This window comes from Nannospalax galili, unplaced genomic scaffold (assembly GCF_000622305.1).
Source record: "Nannospalax galili isolate Female #2095 unplaced genomic scaffold, S.galili_v1.0 scaffold188, whole genome shotgun sequence".
Taxonomy (NCBI): domain Eukaryota; kingdom Metazoa; phylum Chordata; class Mammalia; order Rodentia; family Spalacidae; genus Nannospalax; species Nannospalax galili.
The window spans coordinates 5,033,042-5,055,260 of NW_008360325.1; the positions used below are offsets into that span (position 1 = coordinate 5,033,042).

The 22,219-nt window shown below is 49.4% G+C and overlaps 1 protein-coding gene across 7 annotated transcripts in view; it reads left to right on the forward strand.

Moving 5' to 3' along the window:
* Positions 1-22,219, forward strand: part of Bcl11b (BAF chromatin remodeling complex subunit BCL11B) — an 89,672-nt gene that overhangs the window by 1,549 nt on the left and 65,904 nt on the right. For 2 of the 7 annotated variants that reach the window (XM_008825642.2, XM_008825646.2), the window contains exon 2: positions 12,629-12,994. In XM_008825642.2, coding sequence (XP_008823864.1) covers positions 12,629-12,994 — 366 coding nt within the window. Of the gene's footprint in view, positions 1-4,028; positions 4,106-12,084; positions 12,150-12,628; positions 12,995-22,219 lie in introns of those variants that run through there. The other 5 variants (XM_008825643.2, XM_008825647.2, XM_008825644.2 and 2 more) reach the window with 4 other exon arrangements.

Here is a 22,219-nt window from a genome sequence, read left to right on the forward strand (position 1 = left end):
TGGAGGAGCGGGCGGACGGAGCCCCCGGGTGTGCCTCGGACCCGGGGAACCGCAGGGCGAGCGGTGGCCGCTGACTCCGGGTTCCCGATGGCTTGCGCCCGGATAGGGCGCAGGCCATGCGGGTCCTAGGATTCCGAAGCCGCCTTCTCCTCCGGTCCTCCAGCTATTTGCAAAAGAATCCAGCTGCGCGGCTTTGCTGGAGCAACCCCCTCCCCATTTCCCCACCTCCGTCTCCTGGGACGGTGTTGTCTCCCCCCTCCCCCCCAAAAAAAGAAAAAAAAAAAGAAAGGAAAAAAATGGTATGTGTGTGGGGGGAGGCTGAGGTTGGTGAAAATACCCGCCACAAGTAAAAAAAAAAAAGTGTCAGGAGTGGGAAGAGAGGGATGCGCTTATAACATAGTAAAAATGGGGAAAAAGGAAGGAAAAAGAAAGGAGACCCATCAGTCGCGTATCCATCTTTCTATGTCAGTATCTTTCATCGCCCCTATCCAAATAAACAAGGCAGGTCGCGGTGGAAATCCACCGGATTTCAGGCAAGTGGCGGGGCTTGCCTAGTCAGGCAGCCGGGCCGACCTGAAGCGGCTTCCAACGCCCCAGCTGGGTTTATTTAGCAAAGAGAAAAGACGAGCGCGAGCCGCCCAGGTACGGCGTTTTCCGGGGAGCCCGCCCGGGTCCCCGTGCCCTGGCACCGGCGAGGTCGGCTGGCCGCGCAGCCCCACCGCAGCCTGCCGGGCTGCTGCTAGCCGCGCGCGAGCCTTTCCGCGCCGTTCCTTCGGTCGCGGGGTGTGGGTCGCCGTTGCTTTTTATTTATTTATTATTTATTATTTATTGTATCGTAATAGAAATAAAATGTCCTCTGGGTACCGTCGAGACGGCAGGCAGGTTGTAAGCCCCGCAGTCCTTCGCTCACCTCGCCGTGCTGGGGCCCGGCTCCCCGGCGCGCTGGAGCTGGAGATGGCTGTGAGCACCGGCCGCCGCCGAGGACTGGCTGCCAGGAGGCCGAGAGCCGAATATTTATGTTATATTTTAAAGAATTTAAATAAATAAATAAATAAATATATAAAGGGGTTCCCCTCCCCTCAAAACCCAGCATAGGAGCCATCTGCTCAGAGCAATTGCTGCTCTCGAATCCTTTGTTACCGCTGACACGTTAGTAAGAATTTGTGGGTTTATTATTATTATTATTAATTATTATTATTGGGGGGAGGAATAGATGTTAAGGTGGGGTTTGGGGGAAGAGGGATGTCTTTTAAGGGAGGAGGGAAGAGGAGTTTTGCTTTGTTTTTCAATGTTGTAACCAAAGAAATCTTGCTGGTTGCATTGAAAACAAAATATTTTGCAACCAGATTTGAGCCTGGTTTGTTGAAGGTCCTTTTGGCCAGCTGACATTTCCTTCCTTTATAAGCCGCAGCCGTGCGTTATCCTGCAGCCCCCCCACGCCCTTTAGGTGGGGTAGTTGTTAAAACATCTACACTTGCAGAGCCTAATTTGTCCAGGAGGCAATTTGCCCCCCGGAGCCCCTACATAATTGCTAGGATTGTTTTTGAAGAGGGGAAGGGGTGTGTGGGAAGGGGGAAAGGCTTGTGGCAGGGACATAGGAGTCCAGGGTACTTGCGGGTGTGTGTTAGGGGAAAGACAGGTAGGTTTGCTGTCCTTATCCAGATATCAGGAACAAGCTCTGGTCGGCAGGACTGGGGACAGCTGGGCACTCAAGTGAGGGGTGTCTGGTGCAACATCCTTCCATTCTGCCTCCCTTCCCTGTCTCACTCTTGCTCAGAGCCACTGGGGAAAGCTAGCTGACTCTGGAGCTGTGGCAGAGAGGGTGAAGAAGAGTGGTGAGGAGAAAAGAAGGACTGGAGACCAGGTTGCAAAGCAATCCTACCTGTCTTCCAGGGGCCCTGGGAGCAGTGGAATTGTGCAGGGGGGTTGAGCAGGGCTAGTGGTCCAAGCAGTGCTCAGAAAAGGCTATGTATTATAGCACAGCAGCTGGCTTTTCTGTCTGTCCTGTGTCACCCTGGAGATGAGAGCAGACAGGGAAAAGGCAGAACTGGGATGCAGTTCAGTGGATGCTGTGTGGCCTCGGGGAGTGTGACTCCCTACAAACATGGGATGTAAGGTGCTGTGGAGCCCTGACCAGCAAAGCAGATGTTGTCATAGCCTCTGCCAGAGCTCACATTTGAGATTTTAAACTCGAAGGAAACCACGTTATCAGCTGAGTGGCAGCAGCCTTCGGGCCTGTCCGGCTGCAGCTTCTGGTTCTTTGGGGATGATGCAACTTAGACTAACTGATGGCCTGGGAAACCAGAAGAGCCTGCAAATAGCATCCCTGATATTGGTGTGTGTTGGGAGAAGGGCTCCATATGAGCTGGTTGCATTTACAGACAGGGCCGGTTAGAAGAGTGGAGAAGTTGAGCAGGAGACAGCTGGAAAGGGAAACCTGGGTTTCTGGTTTATTTCAGAATGTTTGACCCAGATGGATGTGGCTTTTCAAATGGGAGGACAGGCACAGCGATTAATAAAAAGAAACACAAACCAACAGGGACAATGGAGAAAGGGGAGGTAAGAGGCTGCTGCAGGCCAGGCAGAGGAAGGACCTTGAGCTGGCCAGGCCAGGCAGGGTCAGGGCAGAGGGAAATGTGCCTTAAAGTCCATGGAAAAGCTTGAGGCTTTCTGTAGAAATGAGAATGTCAGATATAAGTTGTCGATTACAGAACCTCAATTAAGGCAATTTTAAAATAACCCACGAACAGGTTTCTTCGGAAGATTAGTAATTTTCTGTATGCCTTCACTTTTTTTGCAAAACAACCAGAGACCCAAGATTTGATATGGAAGTCAGGCTAACTGTATTAATTTCATTCTTGCCTCCTTAAATTGGGTTTGGTGGTGGCTGTATGTTTTGAAGGTGGCTGTGTTTGCAATGATCTTAACCCTCCAGGGTATAGTGTATCTCCAACGGTCCATCTACTTATCTTTCAAAACTGTGTCTCTCTATAAATTGTATGGCACATAGGCTGTCTTCTTTCTTTGGGGGGGTAGTTGGGTGGGGGCAGTGAAGTTGTCTGCCTTCTGCACAGAAGGGAACCCCGTATCATTAGAAGGTGTGATAGATGTTGGCTGCCCCCGATTCCACAGGAGAATAAAAATGTGTTCATCAAAGGTGTTATGCCAGGCTGATTTTATTCATTGTAATTCACACCTGAGAGAAAACAGCCATGAGCATATTTTAACTACTCCTAATATTTTAAAAGGGTATTTTACCCCTTACCTGAAGATATTGTATGTATGCATATTATTTTTTTGAGGGGGAAGGAGGCTGCTAATTTGCATGTGCTTGGGCTTTGGCAATTTTTGTCTGGCCTTTAGGATATTTCATAACAGAAAAAAAAAAACCCGAGTCATTTCTCAAGTCCTGGGGTGAACACAGTTGCTCCCGGGGAGCCGGCCTTTGGGATTTGGCGAGAGACTGGTGTGTTCTATAGAAGGTTGGGTGTACTGATTATCTCACCGCAGAAGGACTCATCAGGCCTTCCTTGGCCAGAGGAAAGGCCAGCTTCCTGTGCATTTTGACGATAACTAGAATGATGTCTCAGGTGAAATGAATGCAAGTCAGTCTGGTTACAGATCCCAGATTCTGCGGTGTGCACGTTCTGAGCACGTTTGACACTGTCTCAGAGCTTAGAACATGGCTTCTCCCCGCCTTCGTGTATCCGTTTTGCATCTCCTATCTCCGTGCTTTGCATTCTCTGTTGCTTGTTGTGATAAAATACTTTCCAAATAAACTTTCAGTGGAATTGGCTTTTGGTTTATGGCAAGCCTGATAACTCGAAGCCTCGCCTACCGCCTCTCGGCGGCTAGGGGGCGCTCGGTGCCCGTGTCATGGCTGCGGTGCCTGGGCAGCTCTGCCTGGGAGCGGCGTCCATCAGCAGCGGCGGCAGCGGCGGCAGCGGCAGCAGGGGCGCCGGTTTACGTTGCTGCAAAATGTCTTAGGCGTGAAGTTGTAATATTGATTTTCCTGCAGAGATTCGTGCAGGACAAAATGAGAAAATGAGTTTGAGAAATCTGTTTTCAAGCTCTCGTCATTGATTGACAAGCCCTCACCTGGCAGGTGAGAGGTATTCTGTTTTCCTCTAATTCCCCTTGCATTTTTTCTTTCCTTTCTTTCTTTTCTTAACAATTAAAATTGTTAATCTTGAAGGAGTATGTTTCTTCCGATCTGTCCATTTCTTGATGTTCTGCAAATTTTGTTTTGTTGGTAAGGGAGTCTGGGAAGAATGCACAGCATTTTGGGAGACTTCTCTAAGGTGAGCTACAGCTCCAGGGAGTCTGCTTGAGGGAGTCATAGACCCAAGGCAGCTTGATGTATGGAAACCCTCTCCGCTCAGATATGATAGCACTTAGATTCTTAATTCCATCTCCATAGTGTTCCCTCTGAACTAAGGGAAATAGCACCATTCCCTAAAGATATAAAATATCTCAAAAAATGTGAGAACTTTGTTTGGAAGGAGTGTGGGCTTGTCAGTGCCAAGCACCGGACCATACTTTTCACCCTCGATAGTATCCTTCATGGATGGCATGTCATGAGACTGTATTGCCCCCAAACATGTAATTTAGTTCTGGAGAATATGTGTGCTTTGATTGCTGGGTTTCAAGATCTATCATATCTTTTCTTCAGAGTTTCAGAAATCTGTAGACAGTGCAGTAAGCCGGAGGCTTATGCTTGAGTTTAGTGGGTGAGCTGAAGAGCTTGCCCTGGACAGGAAAGTGCTTTATTCTAACCTGAAAGAGAAATAAATTAGGTCAGACAAAAGCCCACACTGTCATCAGCTAGAGAGAAAGAGGGCTAGCCATTTATCTGATGATTTCTCGACTTCATTTAATGTTTGAATCGAGCCAGTTGTAAGTACATCATGGAGACAAGCTCAGAGGACAACTCTGAGGCGAAGAACCAGGGTACCTCCAAGTCTAGGGCCTGGGCAATGGCTTCTGGCTGGCTTCTGGCCTGCTTCCGGCCTGTTAAAAAAATTCAGTTTATTGGAACCCCCATTCCTTTGCCTTGGAACTTGGGGAGCTTCCCGAGCTAGAGCTGTGACTACACACAGACCATAGACATTCAATGCGTGAAAAAAAAAATCTGGGGTAGGGACAGATGGGGATTGGATGCCGTCCTTCCGGAATCTCTGTCCTTGAAGGAAGGGCTCTCTGGCTGCCTGGGCAGGCCTTACTTTTTACTCAAACTCTCCAAGGATTTTGGATCCTAGGTTAATGCTGTTGTCACATCTGCAGAGGACAGGGGAAAATAAAGTCTTAGGGATCTGTATCCTCCACCACATGGTCAAGATATTGATGCCGGCAGAACCGCCCTGCGCTAAAGAAGGCCGTTACTTGTATTTATCTTAGCAGGGAGGAGGCAGAACAGAACATGACACTGGGGATGATGGTTCCCTGTCATCCAGCTGCTCCGAGTGTGGCTTTGTCATTTCTCAGCTCTCTGTTGACTCACATGATCCTGCGTGGGGTCTTGAGTGCTCTGTCATCTCCCTGTTCCCCAGCCCTCAAATCTGCCTTCTGGTCCCAGGGAGCCAAATGTCCGTGTGAGAGACCTGCTCGCATTTTGTTGCCTGTGTCTCTAGTTTGTTGACTGCCTCCCTTGAGCAGTTGGTTTTCCCAGGATGTGTGTAAAAAGCACCAAGAGCAGGCTACCAGAGGGACACACTGCTTGTGTCCTCCTGGTGAGGGAGGTGAGCACAGTGGCCTTGTGTTTACCGGAAAAAACAAACAGCGGTAGATGGAGGCTTGACGAGTGGAGTTGTGTCCCAGGGACTTCCGTCGGCATTTTGACATATGCAAGTCTTTTGTGTAGTTGTTGAAATTCCAGAAATTCATTCTTTTTATTTTCTTTCTCTGTGGCAGCTGATAATTTGCTTGGGTGTGGAATTAACCAGCCCGAGCTGTTTGCTGTAATGAAATCCCAGACCACACAAAATTAAGTAACTTCACAGTAAAAAGAGGATTAAAAAAAATCTTCTGTTTTTTACACAAATTTTTATGACTGCTTTCCACTGAACTGGTGAACTACAAATACATTTGTGAACCGTCCTGATGAGCCTTCCAAATCAACATGAAGAAATGTCCCAAGAAAGTTGAATGCTCATGTTACTGTAATTAACATGTGCTTCTGATTGCTAAGGATAAGAGGAGATGGGATCAGAATCATGTTTGAATTTCTACCTTAGAAAGGACATGAAAAGCAGCCCCTGCCCTGGTAGGCTTCCTATAGCCTTTGAGTATCTGGATGCCCCAGAGATAGCTCTCGAGGTCCACTGTACCCCACAGCAGGCCTTCCCATCCACACCTTTGAAAAAGCATACTGTTAAACAAAACAAATGCCTTCATTTGGCTACAGAGAATGCCTTTATATCAAATCTTTTCTAGCACCTTGTAGCTCTGAGGATCGAAGGCTCTTGGAGTTTCATGGACGAATGTGTTTAGAAGGTTTTCTACGTTGGTAGATCTTTTTCTTCCTCTTAAGGTAGCTGTTTTGTTTATCAAAGCATAAGCCATTTTGTTCTTACTTGACATGGGCTTAGGTTTTTATTTGTAACTTTTTAGTATGGTCTGGATCTATGGATATGCTTGAGTGTAAATTTCTTTATTCCTTCCTTATTGTGTCCTTAGTTTTGGGGGAATCCAGCTTCCTGAACTCTATTATGGGGTTCTGGAGAGGCATGCCCAGTGGGAGAAGGGGAGGAGGCTGGACTAAGCCTGTTGAGTACTTTAGGAAAATGTTAGGGTGCTGTTCTTAATCTGCCCAAGTTGCCCAAGGCCAGACTGGAGTTTTGCAGGACAGCCTATATAGATGGGCTGTGACTCCAACCATGTGACTTTCTCACATGGAGCCTATGGACCAAGGCTGTGCAAGTGAGGTTCTCCCTGTAACCAAAACCTCTTCATTGATCAGGAACACCCTCCCTGCCAACCTTCCTGAAATGCTGACCAGGTCTTATTACCCCTCCCCCTCAGCTGGCCAAATCAGCGTGGATCCTGGTCGGTTTGGTTTCCCAGGAGGAGAAACCCACACAGACTTTCACGTTTACTGCAGACTGCTTTCTGTCCGTCTTTCTCCCGAATGTTAGAAATGGTGGAAATTGCATTTTGAGGTGTGCGCTATGGTTGGCATAGACAAGCAGACAGACTGGCTGCTCTCTATGTGTTAGAGAACTGTGTGTGGTGTGTCCCTGTCCCTCTGCAGAGGTGGTTTCTGGAGGGTCTTAGGGAGATGCAGGACAGTGACACCTGAAGTAGGCTGGACTCCTAAACCTGAGAAGGCAGGTGGTCAGAGGTAGAGTATGGGGCTCCTGCTTTGCACCCTGCTGGCCAGGCCCTCCTCTCCCAGATCCCTGCTGGGGACTTAATCATTTGCAGTCCTGTGTGGCCATTTCTCCCAGCACATGCTTTGCCCTCTCTGGACACTTTATTATTCCATCAGTTGGAGAACTTCATAAAACCTCTTGTCGTGCCTTTAAGCATCATCTAGTCATAGATTATTTTCCTCACCAAGAATTGATTCCTGCTCTCTTCCATCCACCCCTGTCCTTCCCCTCCCCACGGTTGGTAGTTGTTATTTTCCCTGGGATCCAATAAATTAAAAATTGATGGCAGCTCAGAAAGTGTTGTGCTCCGATGAATGCGCGTGTGTCGGTGGCGTTTCTGTGTCTCCTGCTGTCATGGCCCTTCCCTGAATGTTCACTGGGAAGAGAATGCAAAGATCCCTTTACAGGTTGTTGGTAAGCATAGGCTAGCTGGCAGAGGCCCTGGCTTCCTGGGAAGCAGGTGTAAAGTCTCAAGTCAGAGGGAGGCAGAGCTCGGCGGATGGATGCTGAACATTTCTTGTAAACATACGTACACATTGTGATGGCGGCTGTGACGTTGGTGGCACACGGTTTTAAGAACCTGGCAACACCCCCCTCAACACTTCTTTCCTGTCCCTACTCCCTTCATCACTGAAACAATAGCTCTGCATGTGTTTCCCCTGACCTGTGGGTTAGTTGTAGAGATTTGAGCAGGGTAAGGGAGAACATAAGCCCATGTACTGTGCATGCAGTAATCTGCGTGCGCATGTGTGTGTGTGTGTGCATGCGTGCATGTGTGTGTGTGTGTACGTGTGTGTAGCAGTCCACATGCCCCATGCGTTGGGGACAGCAGGGAGTTAATCTCTTTTCTGAAATTCCCTGAAGGGCAGGTGTAGACAGTTGTTAGAAATGGACTAGGGCAGGCAGGGCCCTGGGATCTGTGTGCTAGTAAGGTAAGGCCTTCTGAGCCCTTGCAGCTGCTAGGGGGGTTGATGGGTGCTTGGCTGGGCCAGTGTGAACAGCTCCTCTCTCTGTCTTCTGCCCCAAATTCCTTCCCAGTGGAGCTTATACATGGGAAGTTTGCCTTAGGATCAAGGGCTTCCCCTGCCACTTAACAATGACGCCCATTATTACTTGTGAAGCCTGATTTCATTGCCTCTAAATGCGTTTACCAGCTGGGAGGAGGCCCAGCCTTGTAAATAAAATGTGGTTTTGTTGTAAAAGAAAATCTAACTCGCGCGTGCGTGTGTGTGTGTGTGTGTGTGTATGTGTCGTGTGTGTGTGTGTGTGTGTGTGTGTAAATATATATTTGTTCACGTGCTTTAGGCTTTAACATTTCAAAACCCTCTTCAATCCTCTCATATCTGACATTTGAGCAAGTTGTGGGCTGCATTTGTCCATTCATTTTTCCTCTTAACGAGTCAAGCATTTTAGCAATTGCTATACTTATTCGGTTCGTGGTATGTGGAGAGTGGTAATATTTTGCAGGCTGCCTGACACTTGGGGAGCTTTTCAGGAAAGCACACATCTTCTCAGAGGAGTGCTTTATCTGCACCTTATTTTTTAAGGCCTGAGTTTGTGGAATGAGGCTACAGGAGGGGCTGGTTGGTAGAGTCTGGGGATTGCAGCGGCTGCTTTCATCTGTCTCTTCTCTTTCCTGGAGGCTCCCTCCTTTCTGCGTGGCAAGTGTGAGCAGAGGCTGGTCCTCTGAGGCAGTGCGGAGCTGGGGGACGCAGGTGTCTGGGCAGATAGACGTCTTCAGTGCAGGGCAGCTGAGGAGGGTTCCCGGAGGACCAGTCAGTCTCCCTCTAACTTTGCTCTTCTCAGAGCTTGGCCAAGCGTCTGTCTCTTTCTCCTTTTCTTTCTTTCATTATAGAAACAGTTAGTTCTAAGAAGGGACACACACACACACACACACACACACACACACACTCTATACACCAGCGGAAATGAAACCACAGTCTTTGGGTGTCTCTGAGAGCCTCTTGCCTGGCTTTCAGGCCTAGTCAGCTGCCTGGTCTACTCGATCTGACCCAGAAATTGAGGTTCAGTGGGACTCTGCTGCCTGAATGCCTGGGGACCACTTTATCACCTTGCTCAAGAGAATCAAAAACAGGGGCAGGGGGCCAGAGCTCAGGGCCTCCTGCACACAGCCTGGGGGTGGGGAGAGGAAAACCCAGCTCTTTGGAGTTGACAGGGAGGACATGCTGTCATCTTCGGGAGTTTTGCCTTCAACACTGAAAGTGGGAGTGCAAGGAGACACGGTCTAAATTCTTTCCTGGTTCTATCTCCCAACCCCTGAGGTAGTGGCATGGCTTGGGTCCTGGTCCTGGAAGCAGAGACTGAACTCTGAGCTGAGACTGCTCCTGGGGATAGCCTGTCTGTCTGTCTGCAAGGCTCTGGCTTCCCAGTTGGCTTGGCTCTAAGGAGACTCGGAACTCGGAGCTGCAGCTCAGTAAGCGAGTGTTGGAGCCCTTCATACTCAGTTACTGTGCCTCAGTGTGAAGAAAGTGAGAGACAGAGACTGCCAAAACCAGACAGACAAACAAGCAAACAAACAAACGGAAAGAATGCCAGATGTTCCCCCATAAAAGGAAGAAAGAAAAAGAAAAAAGAAAAAAAAAGTGTGGGTTTGGAGTCTTTGCCAAAGCAGGAACAGAGAGGGACTGGGTGCTGTGAACCGGCGTATGTGACTTTTGCTAATTTTTGTATTAGTCTGTGGTCCTTTAGAATTAGAAAATGAATTTGAAATTCTGCAGCTTGAAATCTCCCACCAAAAAATGGCATGCTTCTGCTGCTGGAACTGGCCAGGCGGGTGGAGGGTAGATGTGGCTCGAAAGTTAATAAAAAAACAAAAACAAAACCAAACCAAAAAACAATGGAAAAGTCCAAGGTGCAGTCAATTAAACGGCAAAAAGAAGCTCCTTTCTGTTGGAGAGCACTGTCAGGTTGGGGATGTGGGTTTGTTGTTTTTATCGAAGGCTGTGAGGATGAGGCGAGTTGCCAGACCTGCTAGGGGCTGGCATTGAAAACCGTACCAGGTACCCCACCTCCACACCTCACTGCTGTTTTGTCTGAATTCTCAATTTCATTTTGTCCTTTTTTTTTTTGCTTTTCAGTTCATTTCCTTTGTGCTTTTTTTTTTTTTTTGACAAAACAATATTTTGACATCCTCCTCCCATTTATTAGTGCTCTTTCTCTGGAAATGGTGCACAATACATCCTTATATTTCTAAAGAACTGTTTGCACAGCCCTCTCCTTTGGCTCTGAAATTATGTATATGTAATTGGTAATTAAAGGTGCGAGCTTTTCAATATAAACAGTATTGCTCAATGTTAGATCATTAAAGGGGAAAGAGGCACCGAATAATTACCTTTTACGTCCTGACAAACGGTTTACAGGAATCCAGTCTCTCCCTCGAACCACTGTTCAGCTTGAAGGTTGTGATTACATTTTAACCATGGCAAAGCAGCTTTTCATAAAATAAATTGGTAAATTAATTACGTAGCATTGTCTTCAAACTCCTTTTGAAGTAAACTCCGATTTCTTTTTCAAGGGTAATTAATGGTTTCTGGGACTGGCTTTGTGGGGACTGCCCCTTTACCTTGTTGGTTCTGTTGTGTTAGTGATCTACAGACAACAGATTTAGACTTCACCCATCTGCGGGGTGTTTCTGAACTGCCGTGTTTTCTGATGCGGTGGTTCTACGTGTCATTTACAGAGGGCCCTGCCTGCCTTCTGGTAACCACAGGTATTACCTCAACTTGTGATTTCTCTTGCTGTACCCTAACCTCTCCCTGTATCCACGCATGGCTCCTAGGTACATGCTCCATGCCACCGGCCTCGGATTCTACATTTTGTTTTGCACACGAACTCTCGTGGGCCCTGAGAGCAAGCTTGGGTTCCGAAAACACAGAACAGTGACTTACATGCAGGATGGAAGATGCCACAGGATTTTTTTTCCCTTCAGTTCTTGCTCTTTGGCTCTGGCCCGTCAGTAACCTCATTGCCACGGAATGTATTCCGCCCTCCTAGCCCTCCTTTTTCCTCTGTGGCTTTTACTATCCTTCCCCAGACACTTATGGCTTAGCATTTACCTACCTCCTTGGTGTAAGACCTGTGGCTTCCCCTAGCGTCTATGAAGACCTGGCCACTTACTCCTTCTGCACATTAGCCCTTGAAAAAATTCCAACCGGAGTTTGCCCAGACTCTGAGGGGAACATGAAACCTCTACATCATGCACTTCCCTTGATTTACGGCACTTTGCTGCTGAGTTTTGTAGTGTTCCCTTGAGGGGATGGATGATTTTTGAGGTGTTTATTAGCTTCAAAATATTTGGGTCCTATGCCCCCTACAAAAAATAACAACAAAAGGAAGAGTTCTAAAGAAATTCAGAAACATCCAAACGATTGTCTGTCAAGAAATGCTTCCTGAGGCTGAAGACTTTTTTTTTCCTTGGAGTGGAAATAAAACCAACTGACGAAAGGGACGGTGGGAAGTGGAGCACTGAGCAGCTAACGTGGTAGAGGTCTGAGTACAGTGTACGGGGATGCCAGCTCCTCTTCGGTTTTGCTTTCCCCTTCCATATTTTGGAACCTGACACTTCTTGCTCTCAGAGCATGCGTGCATGCGTGCGTGCCTCTGTGTGTGTGTGTGTGTGTGTGTGTGTGTGTGTGTGTGTCCCTTTCTGGGCAGGACTGGCTCTCAGACACCTGTCTGGGTTTCTGTTTTCTAGTTTGGTGCGTGGCCAGGACTCAGGTAGAGGAATTCAAGTAGGACTCGCATGAATGGGGAGGCCAGGTACATGAATGAAAACCGGTGGGAAGGGGTGGTAGCCCCAGCTGGAGGAGCAGGGGGGACACAGTGTCAGTTCCTTGCTTCTCCACCTTGTCATCCATTGGAATAACCTGGGGTGGCTTAAAGAATGGCTCCCCAAGTCATTGCCCTGGAGCGCAGAGCTCCCCGGGTGATGCTCAGATAACATGAAGTGTGAGGGACATGGCTCTGGCTGATGCTGCTGGCAGCCGGGGTGCGTGTAATATGTATGTGCACACGTGTATGTTCTCACGCTGTGTTGGGAGTTGGCAGGACATGCATTAGGAAGCACTACTGGTGTGATATCCTTGGGGATGTGATGGAATGGGATGGTGAACCCCAGATCCTGGGAGTAGAAGGGCCTGCTTCTTAACCGGGAAGGGGTGGAAGGAGCCCCGTGCCTGTGACCGCCTAAGCCCATCTTTATCTTCTCTGCCCCTCCCCTGTCTCCTTTCTGTCTCCAGCAGAGGCTGACCATGTGGAGGCTGCCATCCTCGAGGAAGATGAGGGTCTGGAGATAGAGGAGCCGAGCAGCCTGGGGCTGATGGTGGGTGGCCCCGACCCTGACCTGCTAACCTGTGGCCAGTGTCAGATGAACTTCCCGCTGGGGGACATCCTGGTTTTCATAGAGCACAAGAAGAAGCAGTGTGGTGGCCTGGGGACCTGCTACGACAAGGGCCTGGACAAGGGCAGTCCACCGCCCTCCTCCCGCTCTGAGCTTAGGAGAGTGTCCGAGCCGGTGGAGATCGGGATCCAGGTCACCCCCGATGAAGATGATCACCTGCTGTCACCCACGAAAGGCATCTGTCCCAAGCAGGAGAACCTTGCAGGTATGAACTTTTGCTCACTTGGTGACTGCTGAAGCCCCCTCCCCAGCCAGTCCCACCCCATGACCTAGTAGCAGTGCTGCTGGGGGAGGTCCAGGGCTTCCCCTTTCTGAGGGCCCACCTTCCAGGTGACCTTCTGGGGGAGACAGGCTCAGGGCGGCCTGACTGCTGCATGCTGGTGCCTTTGCTTTTGGCAAGGGAGCTCTGTCTTGGGCTTTAGCCAGAGGTGGCCTGGAGCACAGGACGGCAATTTGGAAGTTGGCTTGGCCCTCTCTTTGCTGGTGATCTTGGCTCAGTCGCTGAATGGTTTGGATTTTGTTCCTCACAGCCTGGATTCAGTGGTTTCCCGTCCCTCAGATGGAGTTTAGGAAACCGCCCTCGTGATGATTGTTGTGAGGATTCAGCAGATGCACAGTGAGGCAGTACGTGGTAGTCACCTATGCGTACAAGTATTCGTCTCTCTCCTCTCTCTGGACTCAGTTTGAAAGGATGGGGTGGGCCTTCTCATCCTCCAGGCTGCCTCCCACTTTGACTGACACCATAGGATAGGTCTGGGGAGGGGTTGTAGGAACTTGTCTGAGATCTATCACCTGGGGGAGAATGGACATATCTTTTGGCACAGCGTTTGTTCCTACCTAGACAGCTGGTCTCCTTACCCGAACATGTGTGCGGCCTCTTCCCCAGGCACTACCTGTGACCTTTTGTGGGGTGTGCCCACTTGGTGACTTTTCTCTAAGTCTTTCCTTCCTGGCCATACTTTTGGCATGCCAGAGTCTCCCGGAAGAGTCTCTGCGGTGTGCATAGCATTTGTTTCTGGGAGAGATGGGGGCCCCTGGCCTGCCTGTGTTTACCTAAAGAGGCAGCTAGATAGGCTTCAGACTTTGTGCAGATGAGGGTTCAGTCATACTGATTGACTTTGGGCTGACCACTTCATGAGTTTGAGCCTCAGTTTCCTTGTTTGTCATTAGGCAGTAATAATTCCAACAGGCCTGGTATGACAGAGAGAACAAGGGCTCCTCTGCAAAAGCTTTGGCAATGGAACTTTCTCTGAGGGGTTCCCTCTGGCCCTTCAGTGTGCAAGTAGGTGACCAGGTGTTTAGGTCATGGAGCCCTAAGGACACTGAGGCTTTGTATGCTCCTGGGAGATGACACAGACATGGGAAGGAACTTCCCATCACTTAGGAGGCAGTCAGGGTCTCACAGCGGGCCCATCTCTACCATATGGCAACTGTCTGCCTTTTGGCCTCAGTTTACCCACCTGTGTACTGGTACTAACGAGTCTGTTTGCAGATCCCTGCAGGCCTAGGCTGGGCAGTGGGGAGACCTAATTGGGCTGGTCCCTAGTCTTGCCTTCTGGTGGGTACCCTAGTGGGAAACCTATTGCATTCCTTTCAAGATGCAAAGGCATGGAACAATGCCAACATAACCAGACCTGGGTGCACAAACACGGTCAGGAGGACACATCCTTCATTAGGTCAAGAAGGGTGATGGGTCTGTCTGTGTTGTCTGACACGACACTCAGGATAGATTTCAGAAATGGACACATACCTGGTGTCAGAGCACACTGACTTTTTGGGGTAACCTCTTGGTTGGTCACTGTTTACATCTCAGTGCACGTACTTTTATCTGTTGTCCCCAGACTCCAAATCCTCATTTTACACTAAAGTTCTCTTTCCCATTGAAGGCCCCTGGATCATTGTGGGGAGGTTTGTTTTAAGAAACTGACTCAATGTGATTTCACAAAAGGCAAAGTTCACCTCTTGACAGCTTTGTCTTCACCCTGCAGCCCCCTCTGCCCCCAGTTGTTTTTTTCTTTTTTTTTTTTTTTCCCCCTTTCGGGCAGTCATACTACAAGAACCCACAGTATTTTTATTTTATTTTATTTTATTTTATTTTATGCATAACAGAAGATATTCTTGGCCCTTCTGTTCAGAGGCAGGGGGAATGGATTTTTTCATTCTAGAAGAAATATGTAAAATAATCCCTTAGAAGTCTAAGGAGATATGTTTGTTCAAAGCATTTGAAATGTTATTTTAATCAAAGTACAAAACATTCTGCTGCGTTAGCTGCGACCGGCCATTTGGTTCTAAGAACCCAGCCCACCTTCCCTTCCACTTGGGGGTCTTCTTCCTCCTCTTTGCTTTGGTACCAAGTTTTCTTTTCTTTCCTTATTTTTTTTCTTCATTTAATAAAAAGGAAAGATTAAAGAATAAAACTTCAGTGGCTCAAATATATAAAGTAATTTAATATGGTGGGAGCATTAATTATTTTAGCTTAATTGAATTCTGAGGACTGCAGTCCTTGCAATTTGGTAGACAAGCCCTGTTTATTATTTCTCTGTATAGATTAACAGTAAAGGAAACACAGATAACTTTCAGTTATTTATTGTAAAATAAATGTGTCAATTCATGTGTAAAGCAAGCTGCTCAAAGATAATTGAGTCTTTATATTTTAAGAGGGGAACTACGAATCACGGGCACTTCTCCACCCGGGCTTCCGGAAATCCTCACAGCTGCTGTCCAGGTCCCTGGCACATGGGCCTTGATGGGCCCCTGGCTCCTACTTCCTGACTGTGACTTCAGGGGTCTTCCAGCTGCTCCATGTCCTGCTGCTGTCCCCATGGACTTCCTGGTCCCAGCCAGTAGCTGGCGAGCAGGTGGCTGTTGATTCTTGGGACTCTGCCTCTGGCTTTGGCTGGCCAATTTGGCCAATTTCATGGTAGGGTGGTCGGGAATATGGTACAGTCATGAGCCGGCAGCTTCACTCAGTCCAAATGGCCCCTATTCTCTACCAGGAGCTCTAGAAGCAGGACCCTAGAGATGGATGGAAGGACTGGCCTGTAATAGGTGGGATTCTTTTCATCCTTCGGTGTGAGGGCTAGGCTGCAATTTGGCCAGTTGTCCAACCAGGGTGTACACCCACTCACCACCCTCTCCTTGGGAAGGTCATTCCAGAGATGGCTAAACAGTTTCTAGTCTTTCTGTTGTTTGAAATGATGGAGAAATGAGAAGGCATAGGGAGGAAGTCTATCAAGCTTAAGTCCTGGAGGGCACAATTCATTCATTCATTCATTCATTCATTCATTCATTCATTCTTCATTGATTCGTTTGTTCAGTGGCTGAGCACCTAAGCAGTTCTCCATGAGAGGGCGTCCCTTGTGGGGAGTGTGTGAGCAGCTAGCAGCCCTGTTCTTGATGTGGGTTTGAGGCCTGCCCCTGCTCATCTCCTATGGTAAAGGACGTCTCTGGCAGCTGGTTTCAAAGCCCACCCGGGGACAGGGGTGGATTGGCCAGAGGTCAGGCCTTTGGCCTCTAGGTCTGACTTGAGGTACTCTGAGGTTCTAGGTGCTGCTTGTGGTCCGTTTCTGTGCCTTTGCCTCAACTGAGGGCTCTGCTGGGGCACCAGGTCATCCACTCAGGCAGACCTAGGTGCAGAGTGAGGAGCTTCAGGGTTTGCTGAGGGGTTCCCTAGAAGCAAGTCTAGGGAGGGATGTGGAGGGAGGGGTTCAGTTATTTGGGATCTGACGACCTTATCCAGTAGTGTGAGAAAGAGCACAGATGAGGAGTGAGCCTACTCTGCTTCTGCCAGTCCTGACATGGGAGTTGCCTTCACAGTCCGTGTCCTTTCAGTGCACATAGCTAACGATGACCCAGCCTGTGTGCCAGGTGCCTGGTTCAGGGAGAGCACAAGCATGGCACACACACACACACACACACACACACACACACACACACACACACACACACACACACACATGTTTCTATTGTGACATTCTGCTCTCCCACACGCTTGTGAGTGTATCTGAGGAACGTCTTAGGCTTCCTTTGGAGTGATTCCCCAAGAGGGATGTGGAAACTTCCATTGGGTTCTAGTACTCACACACCAGCCAAAAGCAATGGCAGGATGAGATCAACGAGGGTTCATGTCTACTTTTCTGTCTTTTGTCACATTAGTGTCACATGGTGATGTGCATCATGGTGGCTCACCCTGGGAAGGGACTAGGGGCTTTGGTGTCCCTGGTCTTTCCAGTTCATCCTCAGGTGATCACTCTACCTTTCCAGCCTATTTTCTCTTCTGCACCCACTTTTCAGCATCCTGCCGAGGGCTAAATGAAAAGAGACAGGGCAGCACCACATAGCACAGTGTCAAGCCAAGGTGAATAGCAAAGCCAAGGGATGCATGCTTGGACCTGCTTGGTAGCCCCAGCCCCCACCCCTGCACAGCTAAGCCTTAGAGTTGTACCTGGTTCCCTCTTGGAACATTCTATGTCCTCCTTGGAATCTCCTTAGAGAGCCCCGAAGGGAATTGCTTTTTCACGTTATTACCTTGTCCACACCCAAAAGAAAGCCTCATGGGGGGGATTCCATTCTCAAAGTCACTCAAAGATTTGCCTTTCCTCCCCTCCCCTCCAACCCCAAATGTTAATTTTCTGAAGTATAGAGACAGGAGGGGAGTGATGGGAGGTGGCACATCCCCTGGTGTGGAGGTGGCAGGTGGTTCCCTACTGTGATATCCCTGCCTGGTGGATGTGTTCTCTCAGAAGGGTTCAGAATAAGCCTGGAGGGCTTGTGTATGAGCAGGGTTTGGTTTGTGGTCCCAGCAACCCACTGCTGGAGGGAAGGGCTCCTGCAAACCTCATGATTTACATGCTGCTCTGAGAATGTTTGCTGCAGACTCCTAAAAAATATATAAAATCAATGTGAAAAAATAAAATACTAACTTGGCCAGTGGGAAAAAGTAAATAAGTTGCCTGTGCTGGGAGCCTGAGATAAACCCCACTTGTGGGATGTCTCCAAGAACTTGCATTTGCTCTATTTGGAGTTGTTATTTTCCTTCCAAATTAAGATTAGCTAAATCCATGTATATTGTGACATGGATTATCTCTTTTTTATTATTAAAATCGTGACAGCTAATTATTAGCTCTTTCGGCAGCGAGGAGCTCTGTGTTCTGTCTGAGGGATGTGGCCCTGGGCACAGGCTGGAGTCTGGGTGTTGGCAGACTTGACCTTAGGGCTCAGGAACGTTCGCTGGGTGGTCCAGAAGAAGGCTTGTACCTGGTGCTCCTTACTGTACTGAGTTTATCTCACTTAACTTTTCAATCCCCAAATAGATATGTCTAATCCTATTTTGAATCTGGGTTTTGAAGGTTCTCAGAGAGGTTAAGGGACTTACTTAAAGTCACATAGCAAAGGTGAGGTAGACTGGTTGGCCTGGCTACCTTGGATAGGAGGGACAGGAAGCTTTTAGGGACATAGCCAGGCATCCTCAGGCCCCCTTGACCCCTGCTTGAGATGGCTTTGGAGAGGTGGGTAACGGCTGAGCAAGCAGTTAACATGAGGATTTTGATGGGGCTGGTATGGAACGTTTTTTTCATGCATGCAAGTTATTTATTTTATTTTATACTCATTGTTACAGTTATTTTTAACCCACAAATACAAAGTATTTGTTTCATGGAATTGAGGGTTTGCCTGCCAGTTACTATAGGACCAGTACCAATTGTCCTCCTGAAGTCTCAGTCTTTGGTACAATTGAGATGATCTTTCTGGCCTTCCAGGCCTGCTGACTGTAAGTTTCAGTTGAGATGTTGTCCCTACACCCAGTCCCTGCAGGTCAGTAGCTGTTCTAACAGAGCCACTGGGTGACCCAGGGGAAGGCTGGTCTCAGAGGCCACACAGAGAGGACTGGCAGAGTAGATACTGTCTTGGCGGCTTGTCTGACCTTACTTGTTACCGGTAGAGCTGAGTCTGGCTCTCATGATCCTGAATCGGGACAGGTGGCACTTTGCAAGCCCAGGTGCCCAGCTTGGGGCTAGCTTGAGGCTTGGGGCTAGCCATCTCACTCAGAGGGTTCTACTTCCTATCTGTTGCTGGGGTGAGTGGTGCCCAGTGTAGCATGCTGACCTACAAGGCAGGACACAGAGGCTCCTATACAAACCAGAGCAGTGACAGTTGACAGACATGGCCTCAGCCCCTGGCTGTAGGTCCAAAATTCGATTGGATTTAAAAACCACTGGTCTGCTAGAAGGGTATTTTTTTTCTTTAGATGTGAGTCTTTACTTACTGGATAGTCCTTTGGACCACACTTGCAAGTGGCAACACGAGGGAGAATTTAGCCACATTCAGCCTGTTATTTTTAAATTTTTTAAAAATTTATTTATTTTTATCTTATGTGTATAAGTGTTTTGCCTGCATGCATGTAAGTGCGCCCATGTTGTGCAATGCCCACGGAGGCCAGAAGAGGGTTTCAGATCCCCTGGAACTGGAGTCACAGATGGTTGGTAGCCACCATGTGGATACTGGGAATCCAACCCCGATCCTCTGCAAGAGCAGCCAGTGCTCTTAACCACTGAGCCATCTCTCCAGCTCCTCAGCCTGTTATTTTTATTGCTTTTTTTGTTTTTAATCTGATGGCAGCTAGCAGTTGATTTGAGCTTTTAAACTAACAACCTTCACTGTCACTGGGGGTCATCTTTTCCCTGGGGAACCAAAGAGGTTGAGGTTTTTGTTCCTGGATTTTTCTCATAATTATTGGAGCTTAGTATGTGGGCCACTGTTCCAAGGGCCTGGCAAAGATAAACTCCTCGCCCCCATTTAATCTTATTTGGTAGGCGTTAAGGTGAACCCCATTTCACAGAAGGGGAAATGAGAAGAGATGTTAGCCCAGGGTGGGAGGGGTGTGAGTCAAGCCTAGGGTGTCAGCCCTCACAGAGATGTTCACCTTGGCTAGGTTGTGTGGTCACATTTGATCCTTCCTTCCCAACTGCCATCTCCACCCTCTGAAGGTGATAAATCAGCCGCTACTTTTGTTTCATAGGGGAGGCAACTGAGTCTTAGGGAGGGTAGTTCCTTGTACAGTTGTCCTTGAGTCTATGGATGATTCAGTGGAACTGGGGAGGCTGGCTCCTGGTCCCCCTGGGAGGAAGGAGTCTTCACCTGGCCATCTTCCAGCAGGGTGGGGTTCCTGGGATCCAGTGAGTTTTGACTATGGCAGGCCTTCTGCTCCTAGCTGGACAATGCTGTCCCCTGGAGTCTTCTGAGAGGACATGGGGTCTGGAGATAGAGGGAATGAGGCCTTACCTGTCCTGCACACACCTGTGGTTATGTGTGCATTGCTGGCCTTGTGCTGCTTGTGAGTGACTGCTGGCACCCAGTAGGGTAGGGATAGGCAGGTGGCTTCCTGGGTCCAGAGAGGGAAGAACAGGCTGGTGGCCTCTGGTCTTAGGCCTAAAAGGCATTTTTTTGCTATGTGACCTTGAGCAGGCCCTCTCCCTCTCTGGGCCGTGAGTCTTCTGATCTGAAAAGAGAAGGAACCACAAAGGGTTCCCAGGGGCATGGGGTTGGGTCCTCCAGATTCCCACCTAAGTCCCTCCCACTCAGCACCCCAGATTTGACTCATTTTTACACGTGGGGCTTGGGAAGCAGGTTTCTTTGAAGAACTGACAGTTGAAAATGAAAATGATTAGAAATGATCAACAGGGTCCTGCTCACAACAGAGGGATGCTGGGAAGGAGAGGTCAAACTTCCTGGTAAGCTACAGGAAGCTGCTTCGGGGGACACTGGGAGCTAGGCTCTTGGCGTAAAAGTCAGAGGCCACTCCTAGTATAAACCTGAGGTGAGCTGTCCAGATGTAGCTTTCAGGGCAAGGTAAATCCTCAGCCCAAGACACCATGGCCAAGGATGTGATCAGAGGGGCAGAGCCTGGGCAACTTCCTTGACTTTCAGGGTAACTGCATGGACCCAGGCTTAAAGGGGTTGGCCAAAACAGTTGGGTGTAGGGATCAACATCCAAGTACTGAGCCTTGCAAACAGGCTGCAGTATCTGTGCTTGGACTGGTTCCCCAATGACAGAGCACAAATGAATCCCAAGCAGCATTCAGCAAGTACAAACCCCATTATCCTTGAAGGTGGCTGACCTTTTTCCTTTTAGCCTTTCCAGGGCCCACCAGGCCTCTGGAGAGCATACCTGTCTATCAGGTGAAAGAGGTGGGCCCTGGGGCTGGAGGCTGGGGGTTGTCTGTTCTGGGCTTGAGGGACAGCAAGGGTTTGGAGTCTTCTCTGGTAAGGAAGAAACAGAACAACCTTTCCATGACCCCTGCCCACCTCCAGACCAGCAGTTCTGCCTTGGGGTTTGAGTGGGGTCTGTCTCCCAAACACTCAAGTTCAAAGCTGGCCAATTAAGAGACTTAAACAGTGCAGTCTTTACCTGCATCACAGACTTGTAAAACTTTCCCAGCAAATGAGTGACTTTATTGGGGGGGGGGGCGTGTAATTTTTCCTGACCTGGTCTTTGTTTTGGAGAGCATGTGAAAGACAGAATCAGTTCCATAAACGGTCCCCTGGCCACAAAGGCCGTCCACACTGGAGGTCTGGGCCTGTAGACCGCAGTACAGAGGTCTGGAAGAAGGAAAGTGGTCTGTGGTGATTGACTATGTGGCTGCCTGGTGGTTTGAGTCCTGCGGGGAGGGGGGCAGGGGGAGAGGTGTAGGGAGCAGTTTGGGTGGGAGTGGACACCTAAATCTTCCGACTTTGCACCTGAATCTCTTCTCAGGCTCCAATGGCACGGCACTACCGGTGCAATTTCCCGGGTGCCAGACCATGCAACTTGAAAGACTGGTCCTGTTTCCCGCCTATGACCTCCAGAAGCCCCTCCCCCTACCCGGCCTCTGACCCTCTCCAGCCACCGTTGAGGGAGGGCTGGGACTGCATTCCTCTAGCCTAGCCCGCTTGGCGTGCCCTCTCCGAGGACTCCGAAGTTGGGGTTCGTTGGCACCCCTTCACCAAGTGCGACCACACAACGGCATTCCCAGAGGTGGGCAACACGGGGCTTTTTGGCCGGGTGCACCCGGGTGGCGCGCGCCTGGGAACGCACGGTGCGGGTGTGGACACTGATAACTCGGTGGTTGCACCCCGGGCCTCGCCAGCCGCGGGTCTCTGTCCCAGATCCCTCCCGGATCGTGTTAGGGGCCTCCACCGCGCCAGTCCCGGGTGTGGAGGCGCCCCAGGTCCCCGTCGGGCCACCTCCTGCCCGCCCTCCGCGTTGATTGCGCCCTGCGAGGGACGCCAGGCCCATGCATAATTCGGGGGCTTAATGGGCCAGCTGCCCTTGCGGGGCGGGCGGAGGAGCAGCTGACCCTGCCGGCGTCTGGCCTCGCCGGGCAGGCGCGCTCCTTTCTTCCACCGCTGTCTGGTCCCCTCCTGCCTGGGCCTGGGTCAGAGCAAGGCGGGGGTG